The 19076-nt window shown below is 38.8% G+C and overlaps 1 protein-coding gene across 1 annotated transcript in view; it reads right to left on the bottom strand.

The window, feature by feature from the left end:
• Positions 1 to 19076, bottom strand: part of Cntn5 (contactin 5) — a 1192645-nt gene that overhangs the window by 671108 nt on the left and 502461 nt on the right. The window contains exon 3 of the mRNA XM_055615494.1: positions 14603 to 14723. Within this exon, the coding sequence (XP_055471469.1) occupies positions 14603 to 14657 (55 nt within the window). The 5' untranslated portion in view covers positions 14658 to 14723. The remainder of the gene's footprint in view (positions 1 to 14602; positions 14724 to 19076) is intronic.

The following is a 19076-nucleotide window of genomic DNA, read 5'->3' on the forward strand; positions in this document are numbered from 1 at the left end:
AACAGTTAACATATGTTTTGCCTAATTTCAGAGGATTAGAATAGTTTGTGAGATGACTGAACTTAACAGAAAGACAGACAATTCCAATGTTGTAGCTTTGCATCCCGTTACAGAGAAAGGAGAGGAGATAGCCAGCACCTGGCAAAGTCAGACATAGCATTCAGTCCTCTTTTATTCTGTTTTCCTCAAAATGTTCCACTTTGCCTTTTTGTTACAGGAGTCATTTCTAGAAGCTTGTTTGGAAGCTATATTTAAAACAAACTTCTGACCATTCAGAATAGCCTCACAGAATGGAATCAGATGAGCAAGACTATTTATGGTCCAGTCAATGCTATTCCTTCAAAAGTGTTTCCTTGGCTCCGATCCAAAAATGATTAGATCTTTGCTTACTAAGCCCTACTGAATACACATGCACACACACACACACACACACACACACACACACCGTACACAACAGCTTTCCCAAATAAACAGCACCTCTACAACACACAGAACACATATTACAAATACATACAACACACACTGAGCCTAAACACTGAACACAGAGCAACACACACAACACAAACCACCCATGTGCGTGCACACACACACACACACACACACTCACACGTGCACATTATCTAACTCATTGACTGTTCTATTTAACTCATTGAATCTTATTTGACTATAATCATTTCTTAAAATTCAATGTTCTATTATGTTAATTTTAGAACTTCATTTCAAACTCGACCTTTATCTCTGTCTCCCCTCCCCCATGCTGGCTCAGTGTGGCAGGCGGATGCAGCACCTATTGCTGCTGGATCATCATGTCTTATCCACTCTGCTACATGTTGCTTCTAACCCAATCCAGTCTCTTTGTTCTGAGTTCTGCCTACATCAGTTGCATCTTCTTTATGGTAACTATCCTCAACTGCATTTATTAAAAAAAATAGCAAAATCACATCTTACTATTGCTCTGTAGAGTCTGGCCATATATCTAAAAATTGAAGGTCCCCTGTATAAACTGTACAAATGAGACAAATATGGAAATAATTTTATGCAATGATCCTTTATATCAGGCCCAAACATCCATTGTAGGAAATAGAGAGGCTGTCCTGATTCAACACCTATGCAACTCTGGTTCCTGAGAATCACTCCTCAGAACATTACATCTCACTCCGCACTTTTCTGTACAGCAAGTCATTTACCCACTCCCGTGGTTTAGAATAAGTCTAAATATGCTACACGTGATAAATGTCACGGTTTAAGGAAGTAGTTACATGATAATAAACTGGCAAATTTTGTCTTATGTGCTAGAATTGTTGCTATTGGCCTTGTGACAGTATTTTTCTGCTGTGTAAATTTGGAGTTTGTATCTAACTAAGAGAATATTGCCCTGAAATCATATTCATGAATGCTACACTGATAGAGGTAGCTGCTTTCATGTGTCATATCTTCCCGTGTATAAGAACATTTTCTCACTATTACTCAATAAGTAAAGGCCAAGTGTCCTTGCATGTACCGTGTAACAATTAAAATTTATAATTTAAAACAAATTACTTAATGTCTACAAAGACATTCGAAATGCTCAGAGTCCACCCAAGTTCAACTACAATAAACAATTTTGCCTGCTTGCTAGCTACACCTCACAAATAAACCAGCTTTGACTTGGTGGCTAGGAAAAACCAACATCAACTCAATGTAGTTTTTACAGAAGGAATGTGTCCTCTGAGGCTGCTGTTTATGTGTCAGAGGAAGACAAAAGAGGTTGTAATATCTCCTGGAGATAGAATTCCAGGCAGTTGTGAGTCATCTGATATGCAAGGACCAAACTTTGTTCCGTGTGGCGGTTTGAATGCGTATGGCGGTTTGAATGCGTATGGCCTCCATAGATTCATTCATGGTTTTGAATACTTGGTCACAGGGAGTGGCATTATTAGGAGGTGTGACCTGGTTAGAGGAAGTGTAGCTACGGAGGCGGGGTTTTGAGGTCTTAAATGCTCAAGCTATGTCCAGTGCAAAACAAAGCCAGTTTCTTCCTGGCTGCCTTCAGATGAGGAGGTAGAACTCTCAGCTCCTCAAGCACCATGTCTGCCTGTGCACTGCCATGTTTCCTGCCATGATGATAGACTACACCTCTGAAAGTGTAAGCCAGCACCAATGAAACATTTGCCTTTATGTATCTTGGTCATGGTGTCCCTTCATAGAAATGAAACCCTAATGGTGACAGTCCTCTGTGACAGCACTCGCTCCATCATATGCTGAGCTGTTTCTCCAGCCCCTGCCCTGAGTTCTTACTTTAGAACTCCTGTAAATATCAGATGACTCACTCATTTATCTCCTCTTCTAGTCACCTCTACTTTGACATAAACATTTATCACTTCTCCCACCTTTAAGTTATGTAGGTTTGTATGTTATAACTGATTCTGGAACCGAGCACAGCACCATAGACATGTTAGAATGGATGATGCTGCTTGGAACCGAATCGTACACCCCTGCCATGTTAAGATGGAAAACCCAGCCTGGGAATGGAAAGTAACACCACTGCCATGCTAGCATAGAGGATACAGAGCAAATCTGTGCTCCCTCTTGTTCCAGCTGTTAATATAGCTGAATCAGTTAGGCCTGGTAGGGTAGGCCTTGGCCTGTACCAACTTACAATGAAGTGAAGAAACAGCCTTTGAACACGTGGAGATATAAATTGTTAATGGTGTTTTCTCTCTTCAAAACTATTGCACCTAACTCTTTTTTTTTTTCGTATTTTATTTTTTTCTTATCAGTTACATTTTATTAACTATGTACCCCAGCCGTGTCCCGATCCCTCATTCCCTCCCAGTCCCTCCCTCCCTCCCTCCTCTCCACCGTGCCCCTTGCCAAGTCCACTGATAGGGGGGACCTCCTCCCCATTCATCTGATCCTGTTTTATCAGGTATCCTCAGGACTGGCTGCAAAGCTCTCCTCTGTGGCCTAACAGGACTGCTCCTCCCTTGGGGGGTGGGGAGGCCAAAGAGCCAGCCATTGAGTTCCTGCTAGAAATAGTCCTTGTTCCCCTCACTATGGGAAACCAATTGGTTCCTGAGCTACCACAGGCTACATCTGAGCAGAGGTTCTAGGTTACATTCATACACGGTCCTTGGTTGCATGTCAGTCTCAGAAAAGACCCTTGCATCTAACTCTTAACCTGTTCTCCCCATTTCTACTCTACACATTCTATTCTCCACAAAGCAGGAAGATGATCTTTTATTTGGACATGGAAATATATATCCTGTAGTGCCAGAGCTTCAGAAACTATGACAGAAATATCACGAGCTTTCTACCAGCCCAAGCTACATAGCAAGCACATCCCCCAAGCAAAGCAGCAAACAGACAAAAAAATCAGTCTGCTCACATGAAGCAGTTGCCAGTTTCTGCTCTGAATGTGTACAAGCTCCTGGGATGCATGCCTGCTCTCTTATCTCTGATAATTCCCATGCCCAAGTGCGATGCTATTGGGTGGACACAGGCTGAGCATCTGTGTGAGGCCACTATGTTAATTTTTATGTTGTTGTTTCTGTTAAATGATACATGACTCATTTATTAGTTTTTGTGTGAACCCTTTAAATATCATTAAACCTGTGGATCAGCTGATAGTGCTGTGCCTCTGCTGCTGTGGATCAAAAGCAAAAGAATTGTATAGATAAACTTTATTGTTGAGAAAATTAGTTCATATCTATGAGAAACGAATAGAGGTGGATGGTATGAATGTCTCACCTGTGGGAGTTTAAAGTAGAGAATTACACGGAGAGTTTAGTAACCAGTGTCATCAGCAGTTTCACCAAACTACATCTGCAGCAAGACGTTGCTCCCGAACTGTCCAGGTGCGTACTTCCGTGTGCTGCGCTGACCACACTGCTGCAAAGACAGTAGGCTGGGCCTTCAGGCCTTCAGGCCTTCAGGCACTCAGCATAAGTGACTTCTAAATGGTGTGAATTCCTTTATTTCTCTACGGAGCACTCTTTTCAGGCACCGTCTTCATCTGCACAGGTTGTTATTTCTCCTTCATGTGAGACTTTCTTCACCTACATGAAGTCATTTCCTTCCTCAGCACTGTGACAGCTGCTGTCACTGCCAGCCCACCGTAAGCACTTTTTGTTAGACATGCAGGTGTCTTTCTTTTCTATGCTTATAAGAACATACCTTAGAAAGTGACTCACAATGACCGTTCATGATCATCTTACAGACAACACCAGGCTGCACAGCCCATTCATTCTCCCTTTACTCACTTAATTTCTACATGGAAATAGCTCTATCAGATCTTAGAGTACGCTATTCTTGATAAAGTATGTCTTCGCTATTTGTATATGTGTTCCCTAAGGGTAGAAATGTGATTTGAACACTGCTATATCCTTAATGCCTAAAACAGGACATGGTAGACACTAACAAATATTTGCAAAAGTAATATGAATAAATCATTTCAAAAGATTCCCGGGCTAAAAATGAGAATACTTGTATACATTTCCTTTGTTTTTGTCTGTGTGCTTGTGTGTATAGCTACATGAGTTCATGTATACCACACAGGAGGAGGTTCTTCGAGGCCGGAGGCCATCAGATCCCTGCAGCTGAAGTTACAGGCAGGTGGGAATTTCTGAGTGCCTGTGTACTGGGAACCAAACCCAATCCTCTAGAAGACCATTTGCACATTTAACCATCAAGCTTTCCCTCCAACCCTTGTATATATTGTGTTTATTTTTCTGATTTTCATCCCCATTACAAAGCCCAACACACTATGCAGACTATGTGGCTGTGTGGTCGTCTCTGATAGTTCTTAGAGGGCAGACTGGACAATAACTGAAAGCTATGCTGCGTGTTGAGCTTTATAGAATCCTTTTTTTTTTTTTTTTCTTAAAAAATGATCAATTTCTTCAGGGTTATTATGGAACATATAAGAACCCTGAGACCAGACTGAAATAGTTCTAAATTTAGGCATTAAATAAAAATAGCTCTAGGCTAGAAAAGCACTGCCGGCAAGGGGCTGCCTCTGAATTAGCACAGAGGCTGGAGGAGAAAGGCACACAGCTGGCTGCTTCCTAGAGATGTCCTGCAGCAAATGCTGCTGAGGGAAATGGAGGGCATGGTCCAAGTGACAGCTCGAGTGACTCAAAGATTTCAGGTTTTTCCTTCTTTCCCTAACTTTTTGGATTTCTAGTTTCTTGATTATTTTTGTAGGTTGTCTTCATAATGCCCAGAACTAGACTAAGGTAACTGTCTTGTTTTTTAACTCAGGGAGTCTTTATGCCCCAGCGAACCACAGCTGAGTTGTTAACATTGAAAGGCACCAGCATGCTTAAGGTAGGGAGTCTTAAGTTACTCCATCAGTTTGGCTATTTTTTTCCGAGTAAAAATTGCTAATTTATATACAGCTTAATCTAAGAAAAGAACATTCAAAAGCCTCATGCTTATTAAATTAAGAACAACTATACCTCTCCGTCACCACAAGCATTATCCCACTCCTGTGCATGACACACCACAGAGCACAAAGCACCTCTGCTTGCAGAGCAGATGCCACAGACTTTTACATAGACAGGAAAACCATACCTATTATCACATATGTAATTATAGTTAAAAGAAATAGACAAAATAAAAGGGCATCATCACTCACAGCCCTCTTTCTACTTGACCTGGACCACCCATATGGTTTCATCTTCTATTACACCGAGGCTGTAGTCAAATGAAGACTACACCAGGGTCAAACTCATCCCAGTGGAAACTGACGTGCTCTGGCAAACTTTCTTGATGGAGATATAAGGAGAGTTCAAAGGCAAACCAATCTCTTCCAAATTCTGGAAAGACTTTGTAATTGACACCCACACCATATAACTATATCCACAAGATGAAGTTGACACATTTTCAATGGCATTAATTTAAGACAAAGAAAACTGATTTAGGTGATCAGATTTTGTATCAGTAAAGATAAATACTTATTGAAAAATAATGAGACAAGTATAGCTGGCTTAAAGAACACTTGATGATCATCACAACTTTTTCTTTCTTCTTTTTACAAATAATTTATTTATTTTTATTTTGTGTACACTGGGGGTTTGCCTGCCTGTGAGTCTGTGTGAAAGTGTCAGATCTTGGAATTACAGACAGTTGTGAGCTGCCATGTGTGTGCTGGGATTTGAACTCACATCTTCTGGAAGAGTAGTCAGTGCTCTTAGCCATGAGCCATCTCTCCAACCCCACAACCTTTTCTAAAGGGCAGAGTCCTTCCTACCCAATATTGAAGTGAAAAATTGTTTTCAACAAAAATTGTCATGTAAAGAAAGTAACATTCAGCTGACCTCATAAGTTAATTCTCTGTATAATCTTCATTAAACTGGGATATGCACTTGCAATAATTTCTTAAGACTCTGAACTATTTTGTTGGTTGATGACTTAATTTTATTTCACCCCAGGAATTGTGACAATTATACATGGCTTTTAATATGGTCTTTGCTGTTAAGATACAAACAGTAAAGAGAATTAAATTCAGGTGGTCCAACCCTTACCCTTACCTCCTGCCCTGCCAACAAGGAGAAATTAAATTGTTTGCTGAATAATTACATTTCTAATACCACCAGAGTACAGTTGATAAAGTCAGCTTGGATTGTCACAGTGAGGTAGCTCCTGTTATCATCAGGACTTCCTGGGGGGCTAATACAATGTGCAAAGGCATAATTTAAAAATTATTGAAAAGGAGCCTTAATTCATTTTTCTTTCTAAATTCCAATAGGCCCATCAGAGTTATCGAGCACTTGTTGGCTGTAGCACCCTTATTTTCATTTTCCTTTATAAGCTCTGAGGTAGCACTCTGACAATGACAAAGGTTTTTCTGATTTACCACACCACCGCCAAGGAAGACAGTATTTGTATAAGCTTATCAGTGACAAGCATTCTCTGTTCACCGGTACATCACCTGCTTGGCAGAGGAAACAAACTGTCTCCTTTTCAATAAAATGGATTTATCCCAAAGAAGGAGAGTGGGGTTAAGAGAAAAAGAAAGTGCTTGTGTTGTTGTCCTTGCTGTTATTTTTAAGCCAATACAGCTTACAGAAGTATCTGCGAGTGACTGAAAAAAGTACATGCAGGTACTTATGTGGGAACTGGAGAATAGCCATTGTAGCTGACCAGTTGGAGTCTCCATATCAGCCAGTATGTTCAAAAGCATTGCCATGGGAGCCAGCCCACACATTGTGTGTCCACCGGTTTCCATCTGCCTAGGAGTGGAACTCACTGGAACACAAAGCATAGAAGCAAAGAAACTGGTCCTTGTAGACCTCACGTATGGCAGCAATCAGAAGGATGTGAGGATACATATTGGACTCATGAAGCTGCTATTATTGGAGGAGTCTCTTTACCATGAAGAGTGCACATGCTAAGCAGACATTGTATGTGGTTTCTCATCTGTATCATCAGTAAAGAAGAATTTATCTTATACAGAAAGGCACTGTGCTATGATGAATACTATTATACTATCCTTCTCCCATGTTAAATATTTATAAGTGGATTAACATACTTCTTAGCCATTGTCCAGAAAACCAAGACAAGTGAGGAACTATTTGGCCAGGATACTTTGTATAACACAGAGATTCAATTCACATAATTTATTTTGTTCGTGCTCTTTCAATCATAGAGAATAAATGAAAAATAATTTATAGTCAGGAAAGTTCCTTATTATCTCTACATATATAAAGTGTGAATCCCACTGTCCTTTCTTACAGCTTTTTCCTCATTTACTTGAAGAATGACATGTCCTCTGAGAATCTATCATTTTTTCATTGAACAGTAATATAGATTATTTTAATCTAACAAAGGTAAAAATGTTGATGACTCTCTCCATATATATACATATTCAAAATTATGCTACCATAACTATTATTTCCTCTCAAAATGCTTCCTATATACTATTTTAAAAAAAGCTTAGCTTTTGCTGAAGTTAATTAATTTAATGTCAAAGAAAATAATTTACTGATTTTTAAAGCTTTTATTTTAAAGACCGATAGTAGCAAAATTTCATTTGCTACTATTTCAAAAACAAGAATATGGCAAACAGACTATGAAGGCTTAGAGAAGCCTGCACATCGCAGCTCACCCTTCTTCTTATCACTGCAGACCTTGCCACCAGATGCACCTTAAGAAAGGTTCTGCAGAGCTGGAAAGTACTGTAGAAGTTCCTGGGAGAGAAAAGCCACCAACAGTCTTACCAAACTACGAACCCCGTGGGCTACAATACCAACCATCAGGCAGGATGTGCCTGGTGGCACAGCAGCTGTGTGATAGTTACGTTGGCAACCACTCACTTCCTGGTTGAATGGGAGGACTTCTCCACAGGAGGAATTTCATTCCTTATGCTGAAAACCACTGAAATGTCCGTGGGTAGAGCAGTCGGCTGGAAAGAGACCCTGACGTCCTTTTGGTAAATGGCTAGCGGTCAAACTGTTTGCTAAACTTGTATGTTCATACGCATAGTTCAGTGCTGCTATCAGCCTTGATCAGGAAAGTTTCTGTTCGTAGTGGGTTGTAGTTAATGTGGAGACATATAGAACTGGTCAAAATGCTAAGCATAAAAGACTGAAGTTTTCTGACTCAGCATCTGTATCACCTCTCCAAGGAAGAGTGGAAGAGCCTGTGTCTGGGGAGCAGTTCTGTGAAACTCCATCTTCTGGACATGATATCTTGTTAAATGCATAGCACCTGTGGTTAGCTGAACAGGACAAGAACACGATACCGACAATATATGAGAATCCATATCCTTGGTCATGAAGTAGTTTAAGTTCTATCACTAGTAAGATTTTTGGTCTTAAACACACACAAAAGGAAGAATGGCTACACACTCCTCTCCAGATTTTCTTCTTTTGCTTTCTTTCACTTCCCCTACCAGAATATTTACTCTTCCCGGTGAAGACAAGGAGATACAATTAAAGAGGCACATTTACTTTACATATGCAAATTTATCTTACCAACAGGAAATTTTTCTCAGTCACTCATGTCTGAAGTTTCTCAGAGAAAAAAAAAAAAGTTCAAAATAATCAAGCTGTGAAAGAGGCATTTTTCCAGGTTACACGTATTCTGGCCTTTCACAGCCATCGTTGAGGATGGAGACTCCTGAGAAAACTTTATTATGTTTTCTTAGATCTCAAACAGTATTCTTGTTATCGTGACTGTGATTCTATCCACAGCCACAAATTAAATTTGTCTTTCTCCCCAGTCTCCCTTTTACACCACAGTTTAGTCAACATTGAAAGGTTTGAAGCTGATTCATCAAGATGCTTGGTCCCCATGGACAACAAAACTGGATATGGAATCAACAAGGAGGAAAAACATTGATCACATTGGGATAAATTCCCACGCACAGTTCACATGTAAGGAAAAAAATTAAACAACATCTCCTCAAGGACAAAGAATTTACATCAACTAGTTGACATTCATCTACAGAAAGATTTCTCCATTCTCCTGGTTCATTTTTTTATTCAATGTCTTATGTACTGTACAATGTCTCATGTGAACTCATTGGTACTTAAGTTTTTCCTTTCAGCTATAATGCAATAGTTTAAAATTTAATCTGTGGCTCAGATATGCCAGCTCTAACTTTGGGGAACCTTTTTGGTTTGTACCATACTATCCTTATTGTGTTTCATTTTAAGTTTTTATAAATTGAAATGTGTGTGTATGTACACGCATGCGTGTGCATGCCCTATGAATATATAATTTAGGCTCCTCTGTGAAGATCAGAGGACAGTCACAGGTGCCAAGTGCTAGCCTTCATTTTCCTCTTGTTTAACACAGGACTCCTGTTGCCAGTTCATATGTCAGGGCAGCTGTCTTCCAGATTCCCGGGTTCTCCTGTTCCCCACTCATTTTTCCATGGGGGAACTCGGGTCATAGACATGTGCTGAGGTGTCCAGCTTTTTGTGTGTTTTGGGGACTCTGAACTCACTTCTCATACCTACATAGAAAACACTTTACCTGCTGGGCCAGCTCTCACACCCCCACCTCTTTATGTCTCTCTCTCTATTTTTCTTTTCTTTTTTTTAGTAGTTTTATTTGCCCTAGCACTTCCATGGTACCGGGCACATAAAAAAAATCTAAGATGATTTATATAGGACGTTTCCCTGCTGCAGTCCTGTGATCAGTCATTTCTGAAATATCCCTTGTTCCTTCAAGAGCAAACTTAATAAAAAGGAAAATCTTGACACTTTATGTGACATTTCTATAGGGACACACTGCATCTGTGTCTTCTAGGATGACTGAAATGAAACAGCTGTATGCATGTGTTTATACACTTATGTATGGAAGCATTTCTGCTTATTTATGACATGTGTGGACATAAGTGTGCATACATACTAACGCCTCCAATAACTCTAAGTCATCGCCACATAGCTAACCCTGATAATTTGCAAACTTCAACACCTATAGGTACAAACCCAGCTCCACCATCTGATTTGATGGCTTAGGTCCAGCACACAGGGTATTAGAACTGTTTAGTGGCAAACAGCACTAGTCAACAGAGAACCACACAAGAGTAGACTATGGGTTATCTTTAGTTTTACAGCTTATTTCCAACATTTTTAGGTAACACTGCCCTCAAATGAGGTTGCTTTTTACATGGGTAAAATATAATTTGGTTCCTTGTGTTCTAGAAACTATTTTGGGAGATTCTGACTTTGTAAATTATTCCTATTTAATTTGTGTATATTGATGTTCACTCTACGATTTGCATTTTCTGTGATTTTGATAAACGCACCACACCATGATTAGAATCTGGTTCTTAGAGAGGGCTTTCCCACTGCCATCAAAACAGCAACTGCTTCATTTGTCCCTTTGACCACCTGTTCAGCCTATCTCCTGGTTGTCACTGTTTTATTTATGTTCTGTAGGTTTTCCAATCTCAGGATGCTATGTAACAAGAATCACGTAGAGAATGCAGTCTGCAGAGTAGCTTCTTCTGTTTAGCCAAATGCATGCAAGAGTCATGAGCTTATGAAGACTGTACCCCATTTCGTTTATCCCTGAATACTGGTCCATTATTTAGATAGCCCACTGCTTGCTCATTCATTTATGAAAGACATCTTTATTTTAGTTTTCTCTTTAGGGTTATTATTATTGTTATTATTATTGAGAATGGGTCTTGCATCTCAGTCTGGCCTCAACATCACTATGTAGCTCAACCTTGAAATTCTGATCTCCCTGCCTCTATCTTCTAAGTGCTTGGATTATAGATATATCATATCATATCCAGTTTATGTTCTACTAGCATAAAATCCAGGGATTCCTACATACTAGGAACACACACTCCCAACCGAAAACACATCCAGACTGTCAGATTATTAAATTTTAATTGAATGAAATTATTATTAAAAACTTGGAAGTAAAATGCCATCATTGATTATTTATTAATTAATAATAATAATTCTCCTATATACAGGTATATATGGATTTTTCTTTTACTTTCTGATTTACATGTAGCTACTGTCCATATTTCTAAAACAGCTAGGTAAACACCTAGTTGAGAGGACAGGACCTGTTTGGTCATAGGGCGAGAATATTTGGATTTGTAACAAATTGTGAAGCTCTTTTAAATGATTGCACCATTTTGCAAGTTCACTGAGAATAGATAGAATATAACCCAAATTCATCATCAGCATTTTTTTTGTATTTTTTTAAAATATAAGCTAATTTGTAACATGCCATTGCATCTTGCGCTACTTGAAGGTCTGATTTCAATATAAGGTCACGAGTCTCATAAAAAGTCCTTCCTTAGAGCAGTAGCCAGTTTCAAACAAGTTTCAAACAAGGCTGAGCTGTGTGAGAGCTCTTTTGTATTTCTCAGGGAAGCACATCCAGGATGGTCCAGCCACGTGGGAGTGGATGTGTAAAGTAAAATTCTGCGTGCTTATCTGTGTTGTTTAGTTATTCTTTCTGATTCAAAGACCCACGATCGTGTTAAACATGCTCTTGACATGCAGCTTAATCTTCCTCATTTCTATCTCAGTGATCAGTATGTTAAGCATTTGCCACAAAGTGACACTTATGTCTTACCTAAAATAGTAGCCAAGAACACTAAAAACAAGACAGAAGGTAATAAAACATAGAAATAAATATTAGAACATAAGAGGATTGTTTGAATATCAGGAAGTAAATAAGATTGTTGTGTGTAGACCATGGCATAGACTTCAAATGACTATTCCTGAAAGCTATCCTTTCTAGCAGCTACTAAGTTTTCTCTTAAGCAGGTGTCTACAGGTAGATGAAATTAATTAATCCAATTAAAAATGAGGTACAGAGCTAAACAGAGAGTTTTCAATAGAGGAATATCAAATGGCAGAGAAGCACTTAAAGAAATGCTCAACATCCTTAGCTATCAGGGAAATGCAAATCAAAATGATCCTGAGATTTCACCTCGCACCCATCAGAATGGCTAAGATCAAAAACTGAAGTGACAACACATGCTGGAGAGTTAAACTTGTACAACCACTTTGGAAATCAATCTGGCATTTTCTCAGACAATTAGTAATAATACTACCTCAATATCCAGCTATACCACTCCTAGGCATATATCCAAAAGATGCACAAGTACACAACTAGGACATTTGCTCAACCATGTTCATAGCAGCTTTATTCATAATAGCCAGAACCTGGAAATAACTGAGATGTCCCTCAAGGCCCAGTGTCATATATACACATTTTTTTTATGATTGCACACTAGCCTACATCTTACACAGGTTCCAACCTTTACATCTCTTCTTACACTTACTGCTTAATAAGCAATATTTACAACAAATAATATTACAGATAAATTAGTGATTAATGTGTTGGTTGCTTTGCAGCTAACCAATTGCTGGTACTGGGATGAGAGGCTTCTATGTATACATTTCAGTAACGTAAATATATTCAGGTGTACATAGTGATTATATATAGCGATACTGATTTATGGAAGTGAAATGTCAAATTTATCTCTCCACGTACAAAAACGGCTTCAAATTTCACATTAGCACATTTAGAGCACTTTCTAATTGAGAGCTGGGGTTTTAAAATAGTCCCATTTTGTGTATATTTCGTGGGAGATTTTGCACAGATAGTGCATCAGCGACAAGGCTGAAAGGTATTGTATAACTGCAAGAAAGTTCAGTGAGTGTGTAAGGAGTTGATATTACTTCTCACTAGGTGTGATCTCATACCTGCCCTGTTTGACAGTTTGTGCTTTTTTTTTTTTTTTTTTTTTTTTTTTTTTTTTTTTTTTTTTTTTTTTGCAGTAAACACAGTAACACACAAAACGTGATCCTGTTAGGACAACATACTTGATTCCTTGACACACAGAAAGAATCTGCATACAGTCAGCGAGATACTTTCAACCGTATAGTAATAAATACAGTGTGATATAAGTGCTAAGAGTGCATGGCACTTGTGTTTGTGGCTATATCATTCACATTTTCATACATTAAACAGAACATATGTACGTATGTTGTTACATGAACAATATTTGCATAAGATACAGGTTCACTATGTTATTCTACTAAAGCCATATTTGGGATAAATAAGATGGTATCTAAATTGATGGTAGCTACAATTTTTAAGACTTTTACCATATATGACTCCCAAACTTTATTTACAGTGTAAATAACTACTTCATTATAATCAACTTCTCAATATAATGAGCTTAGCACTAAAATGATAGTTGATTTCTACACACTATTAAAACAAATAAGCCTGAAAATATAAATTTTATTATTAAAAATTATATAATATTTTATTAAAATATAAAATTTTATTATGAGATTATTGCTCAAAATAAAATAAACTTTTTTTTCAGAATTAAATCCCTTATCGGATCCAACAACAGACCTAACCAAGGAAAAATCAAGAGAGTCGTGATAAAAAGATGAATACGTTAACATATGCCTTTAAAATGTTGCATAGCAGTCTGATACGGGGGCTCACCACAGCTGACGTTTTGCACTTGGTCACTGAGACCAACGTCATAGGATAGAACTAATTCCTGCAGATCTTTTTCAGAACTCTATATGAGGACTGTTGTATATGTGCATGAGAGGACACACAGATCCACACACAGAACAGAAATATAAATGTTTAAAACTAAGAGGGTGTTTGTGTGTGTGTGTGTGTGTGTTTGTATAAGAATATGTCTCTGTGTGAAATAAAACAACATACTTCTGTTTCACAGGGAACACTTCATATTGCAAAATGACACTGTATACAATAGTCAGAGCTTCTGAAGGCTACCAATAATAGAAAGAGGAAGTCAATAACGTACATACTTTCATGATTTACATTATACATATATAAATATATATATTATATATATATATTTATATATATACATTATTTTTATATTGTACTCAATACTGAGCTTTGTGATTTTTCTGCAATGTTGGAAAGGTTGCTTAATGTTGCTTAACAATATCATATTAGTATAAATTATAACCAAGACAAGAAAAACCCTTCGTGGAAAAGAAAGTTCAGTGATTGTGTAAGGAGTTCACAAGTAAGTAAGAAAGTTCAGTGATTGTGTAAGGAAGAGGTCATCATTCAGTTTTTTTTTAAACTGAGAATTAATAACAATTGAATAATTAGGCATGCATTTTACCTGAAAGACACCTGGTAACAGACAGGAACAGAATTAGTCTCCAAAAGGAAGCCATGCTTGGTCACTGGACTCTTCTGGATCCTAGGGTGGTAATCAGCACTGATGTTTCCTCATTGAAGATCTGTTGAGACAGATATGGTATATACTCACTTAGTATATAGATACAGTCTTCAAAAACAGAGAAAGCTCCCTTTCCCCCAGAATCTCACACACAACAATGCATTCCTATTGTCTTAATAAAGGTTCCTACTGCTGTGAGAAAACACCTTGACAAAAATCTACTTGAAGATAAAGGATTCATTTCATTTTATAACTTGAAGTTTTGAAGTACATCATCAGGAAAAATAAAGGACGGTACTCAAAGTAGGAACCTGGCAGCAGTAGCTGGTACAGAGGAAATGGAGGAGTGCTGTTTACTATCTTGCTCCCATGGCTTGCTCACCCCTATTTCCTATAATATACTGGACTGTCTGCCCGTAGTGACACAGCTCACAGTGAGCTGAGTTCTCTCACATCAAACATCAGTCAAGATAGTGCTACCTCAAGACCACGCTATACCACTCCTGGGAAAATATCCAAAAGATGCTCAACCATACAACAAGGACATTTCCTCAACTATATTCATAGCTGCTTAATTTGTAATCATCAGAATCTGGAAACAACCTAGATGTCTCTCAACTGAAGAATGGATACATAAAGTGAGGTACATTGTATGGTACACAATGGAATACTACTCAGCAATTAAAAACAAGGAAATCATGAAATTTGCAGGCAAATGGATGGAACTAGAAGAGATCATCCTGAGTGAGGTAACCCAGAAGCAAAAGGACACAAATGGTTTATACTAACATAAAAATGAATATTAGACATATAATATAGGATAAACATACTGAAATCTATACTCCTAAAGAAGCTAAACAACAAGGAGGACCCTACAGAAGAGGGTGAAGCCTCATTCAGAAAGGCAAACAGGAGAGACATTGGAAGTAGAAGACCGGGAACAGGACAGGAGCCTTCGACAGGGGGTCTCTAAAAGAGTCTATCCATCAGGGTATCAAAGGGGATACTAAGACTCATAGCTAGATTTTGGGCAGAGTGCAGGGAATCTTACAAAAGAAGGGGATGATAGAAAAACCTGGAGGGGACAGGAGCTCCACAAGGAGACCAACAGAGACAAACAAATAAACAAACAAACAAACAAAAAACCTTAGGCTCAGGTGGGCCTGAAGAGACCGATACTCCAACCAAGGACCTAGACCCTCTGCTCAGATGAAGCCTATAGGCTTCTCAGTTTACAAGTGGGTTCCCTAGTAAGGGGATCAGAAGCTGTCTCTGACATGAACTCAGTGGCTGGTTCTTTGATCACCTCTCCCTGGGGCAGGGGGTGCAGCCTCCTTGTCAGGCCACAGAGGAAGATGATGCAGACAGTCCTGATGAGACCTGATAGGCTAGGGTCAGATAGAAGGGGAGAAGGACCTCTTCTATCAGTGGACTAGGGGACGGGCATAGGCAGGAGAAGAGGGAGGGAGGGTAGGACTAGGGGAAGATGAGGGAGGGGGCTACAGTAGAGATACAAGTGAATAACTTGTAATAAATAGTAATAAAGAAAGAAAGAAAATAAATAAATAAAATGAACCACAGACTTGCACACAGGCTGATTTGATATGGAATTTTTCTCAATTGAGGTTGCCACTTTCAGAACAACTCCAGCTTTTGTCAAGTTGACACAAAAGTAGCTGGCACAGCTATTGATGATATTAAATTCTGCTATCATTCAGCTAATGTACAACACAAAACTTCAAAAAATGGATAAACTATCTCTAACTGCTTCTGTTGAATATTCTCCTGCAGAGAGTAAAAGCATCAGGGTCTAAAAGGGATGAGTTTTCCTTACAGGATGTGTATAATTATTTATTACACTAGACAAATCATAGGACTTGAAACACAGGAGCAAAGCAAAGGTACCATTAACGTACACTCCTGGTCTAGAAAGAAACTAATGATCAGTTAGCCAAGAGATTTTACACACCATGCCTGGAGCTCATAGGAACCTCCACAGGGGACTGTGTCACTTAATTATTAATATCAACTGCCTTTGTTTATCACTGTAGTGATTATCTGTAGTGTGTTACAGTTCCCTCCTTTGGTGCTTAATATCTCACAGCATCTTTTGCTAGCCGGAACCTGAGGGAAATAAGGATTTTCATGAATATTTAATACTTTCTGTAATGCTATTTTTATAACAATAAGCAGAATATCACATTGATATCTTTTGGTTTCTGTTACTGCCTGAAAGGCAGAATAAACATGAAAAGAATGTAAAGCTCTAATGCCAAACTTTCTGCAAGAACGTGACCAATATGCCTTGGAAGATCTTATTTAATTCTAAGCTGAAAATTTCAAGTGTCAGCTGTGATTTCAATAGCCAAAAGTCTCCATTTGGCTAAGAGGCAATTGAATACACTTTGATGGTTTTTACATAATGTGTTCTTGATGTGGGTTTTCATTATGGATTTTGAGTTTGAGGTTATCTCTGTCTTTTGGGAAATATCTTCAAATGTAGACATGCATTTTCCCCTAACTAGCGAATAATTTATAGAGTCTCTTGTTATTTCTTTTCCCTGAAAAAAGTTACTTTGGATTTATTTATATTTTGAAGTCCAAGACTGCTAGTCTAATTGTGTGATTAGTAATCAAAGTAAGAGGAAAGAAAAGAGTGAATAATGACAAACTGGTTTATAACTGTCCCCCATCAATAGAAGTTAATTCCCATTATTTTTAAAGCTTAAATATCATAAAAAATAAAACTTGAAGCACACATTTAAAGAGCATAACTAATTTGTAAAATTTAAAATAATTTTATCATTTAAATACCATTAAATAATAAATAATATTTCTTTTCCAAAAAGAAAGAAAACTTAATACATCGCAAAGACAGGGGGAATAGAATGGAAGTCACTGCAATTTCAACAATTATTTGTAAAGAGTGTATATTTGAATGACCACACTTTAATTTCAGGATAAGATTAATTTTTATTTTTGGGGGGGGGGATGGTAAATTCTGTGAAGGCAACAGTTTTTGCTGAATTGATTTTTGTAAATTTCTACTCAATTCCAAGTCCTTAAAATTGTTCCTATCAATGTTTTAACATCCGCTATAATTTTTATTAGTTTTTATTTTTTATATTAATCACAGGTTATATACTTTGTATCCCAGCTGTAGCCCCCTCCCTCATTCCTTCCCAATCCCATCCTCCCTGCCTTATCTCCTCCCAGCCCCTTTCCAAGTCCACTGATAGGGGAGGTCCTCCTCCCCTTCCATCTGACCCTGGCTTATCAGGTATCTTCAGGACTGGCTGCCATGTCCTCCTCTGTGGCCTAGCAAGGCTGTTCCTCCTTCGGGCAAGGGGGAAGTTTAAGGAGCCAGTCATTGAGTTCATGTCAGAAATAGTTCCTATTCCCCTTACTAAGGAAACCCACTTGGATACTGAGCTTTCATGGGCTACATCCCAGCAGGGGTTCTAGATTATATCCACACATGGTCCTTGGTTGGAGAAACAGTCTCATATAGGACTCCCTTACCCTTCTATAGTTTGTCCTTGTGGCGCTCCTGTCCTCTCCTGGTCATATTAACTCCCTCGTTTATCGTATGAATCTCTGCACTCTGCCCAAGGTTTGGTTATGAGTCTCTGCATCTGCTTTGATACACTGCTAGGTAGAGTCTTCCAGAGGCCCTCTGTGGTAGGTTCCTGTCCTGTTGCTTTTTCCTACTTCCAGTGTCCATCCCATTTGTCTTTCTAAGTGAGGATTGATCATCTCACCCTGGGTCCTACTTCTTGTTTAATAATCATCTTTAACAAATGCAAATGACACGGCAGGACCTATATCCTTCACTGTGGGAAAGCACAAGGGAAACCCTACACTCACATGCCTGTACACAGAGAATAAAAGGAAATAACAGTTAAAGACGAAGTAGCAGGAGAGCTGTGGACCCTACACTGTTATATACAAAATAGTATTCTACCTTTCTTTTTTTTTAACAAATTAAAGAGGATGGATATTGGAAGAGCAAGAAAGCAGGGAACAGGAGAGGAGCCTACCACAGAGGGTCTCTGAAGGGTTCTACCCTGCAGGGTATCAAGGCAGATGTGGAGACTTATAGCCAAACTTTGGGCAGAGTGCAGGGAATCTTATGAAAGAAGTGGGAGACAGTAAGACCTGGAGAGGACAGGAGCTCCACAAGGAGAGCAACAGATCCTAAAATTCTGGGCACAGGGGTCTTTTCTGAGACTGATACTCCAACCAAGTTCCAGGCATGGAGATAAGCTAGGACCCCTGCACAGATGTAGGCAGTTCATTGTTCAAGTGGGTTCCCTAGTAATGGGAACAGGGACTGTATCTGACATGAACTGATTGGCCTGCTTTTTTATTACCTTCCCCTCAGGGGAGTGCTGTCTTACCAGGCCACAGAGGG

The sequence above is a fragment of the Psammomys obesus genome, unplaced genomic scaffold, assembly GCF_907164565.1.
Source record: "Psammomys obesus unplaced genomic scaffold, mPsaObe1.curated_primary_1811, whole genome shotgun sequence".
Classification (NCBI taxonomy): domain Eukaryota; kingdom Metazoa; phylum Chordata; class Mammalia; order Rodentia; family Muridae; genus Psammomys; species Psammomys obesus.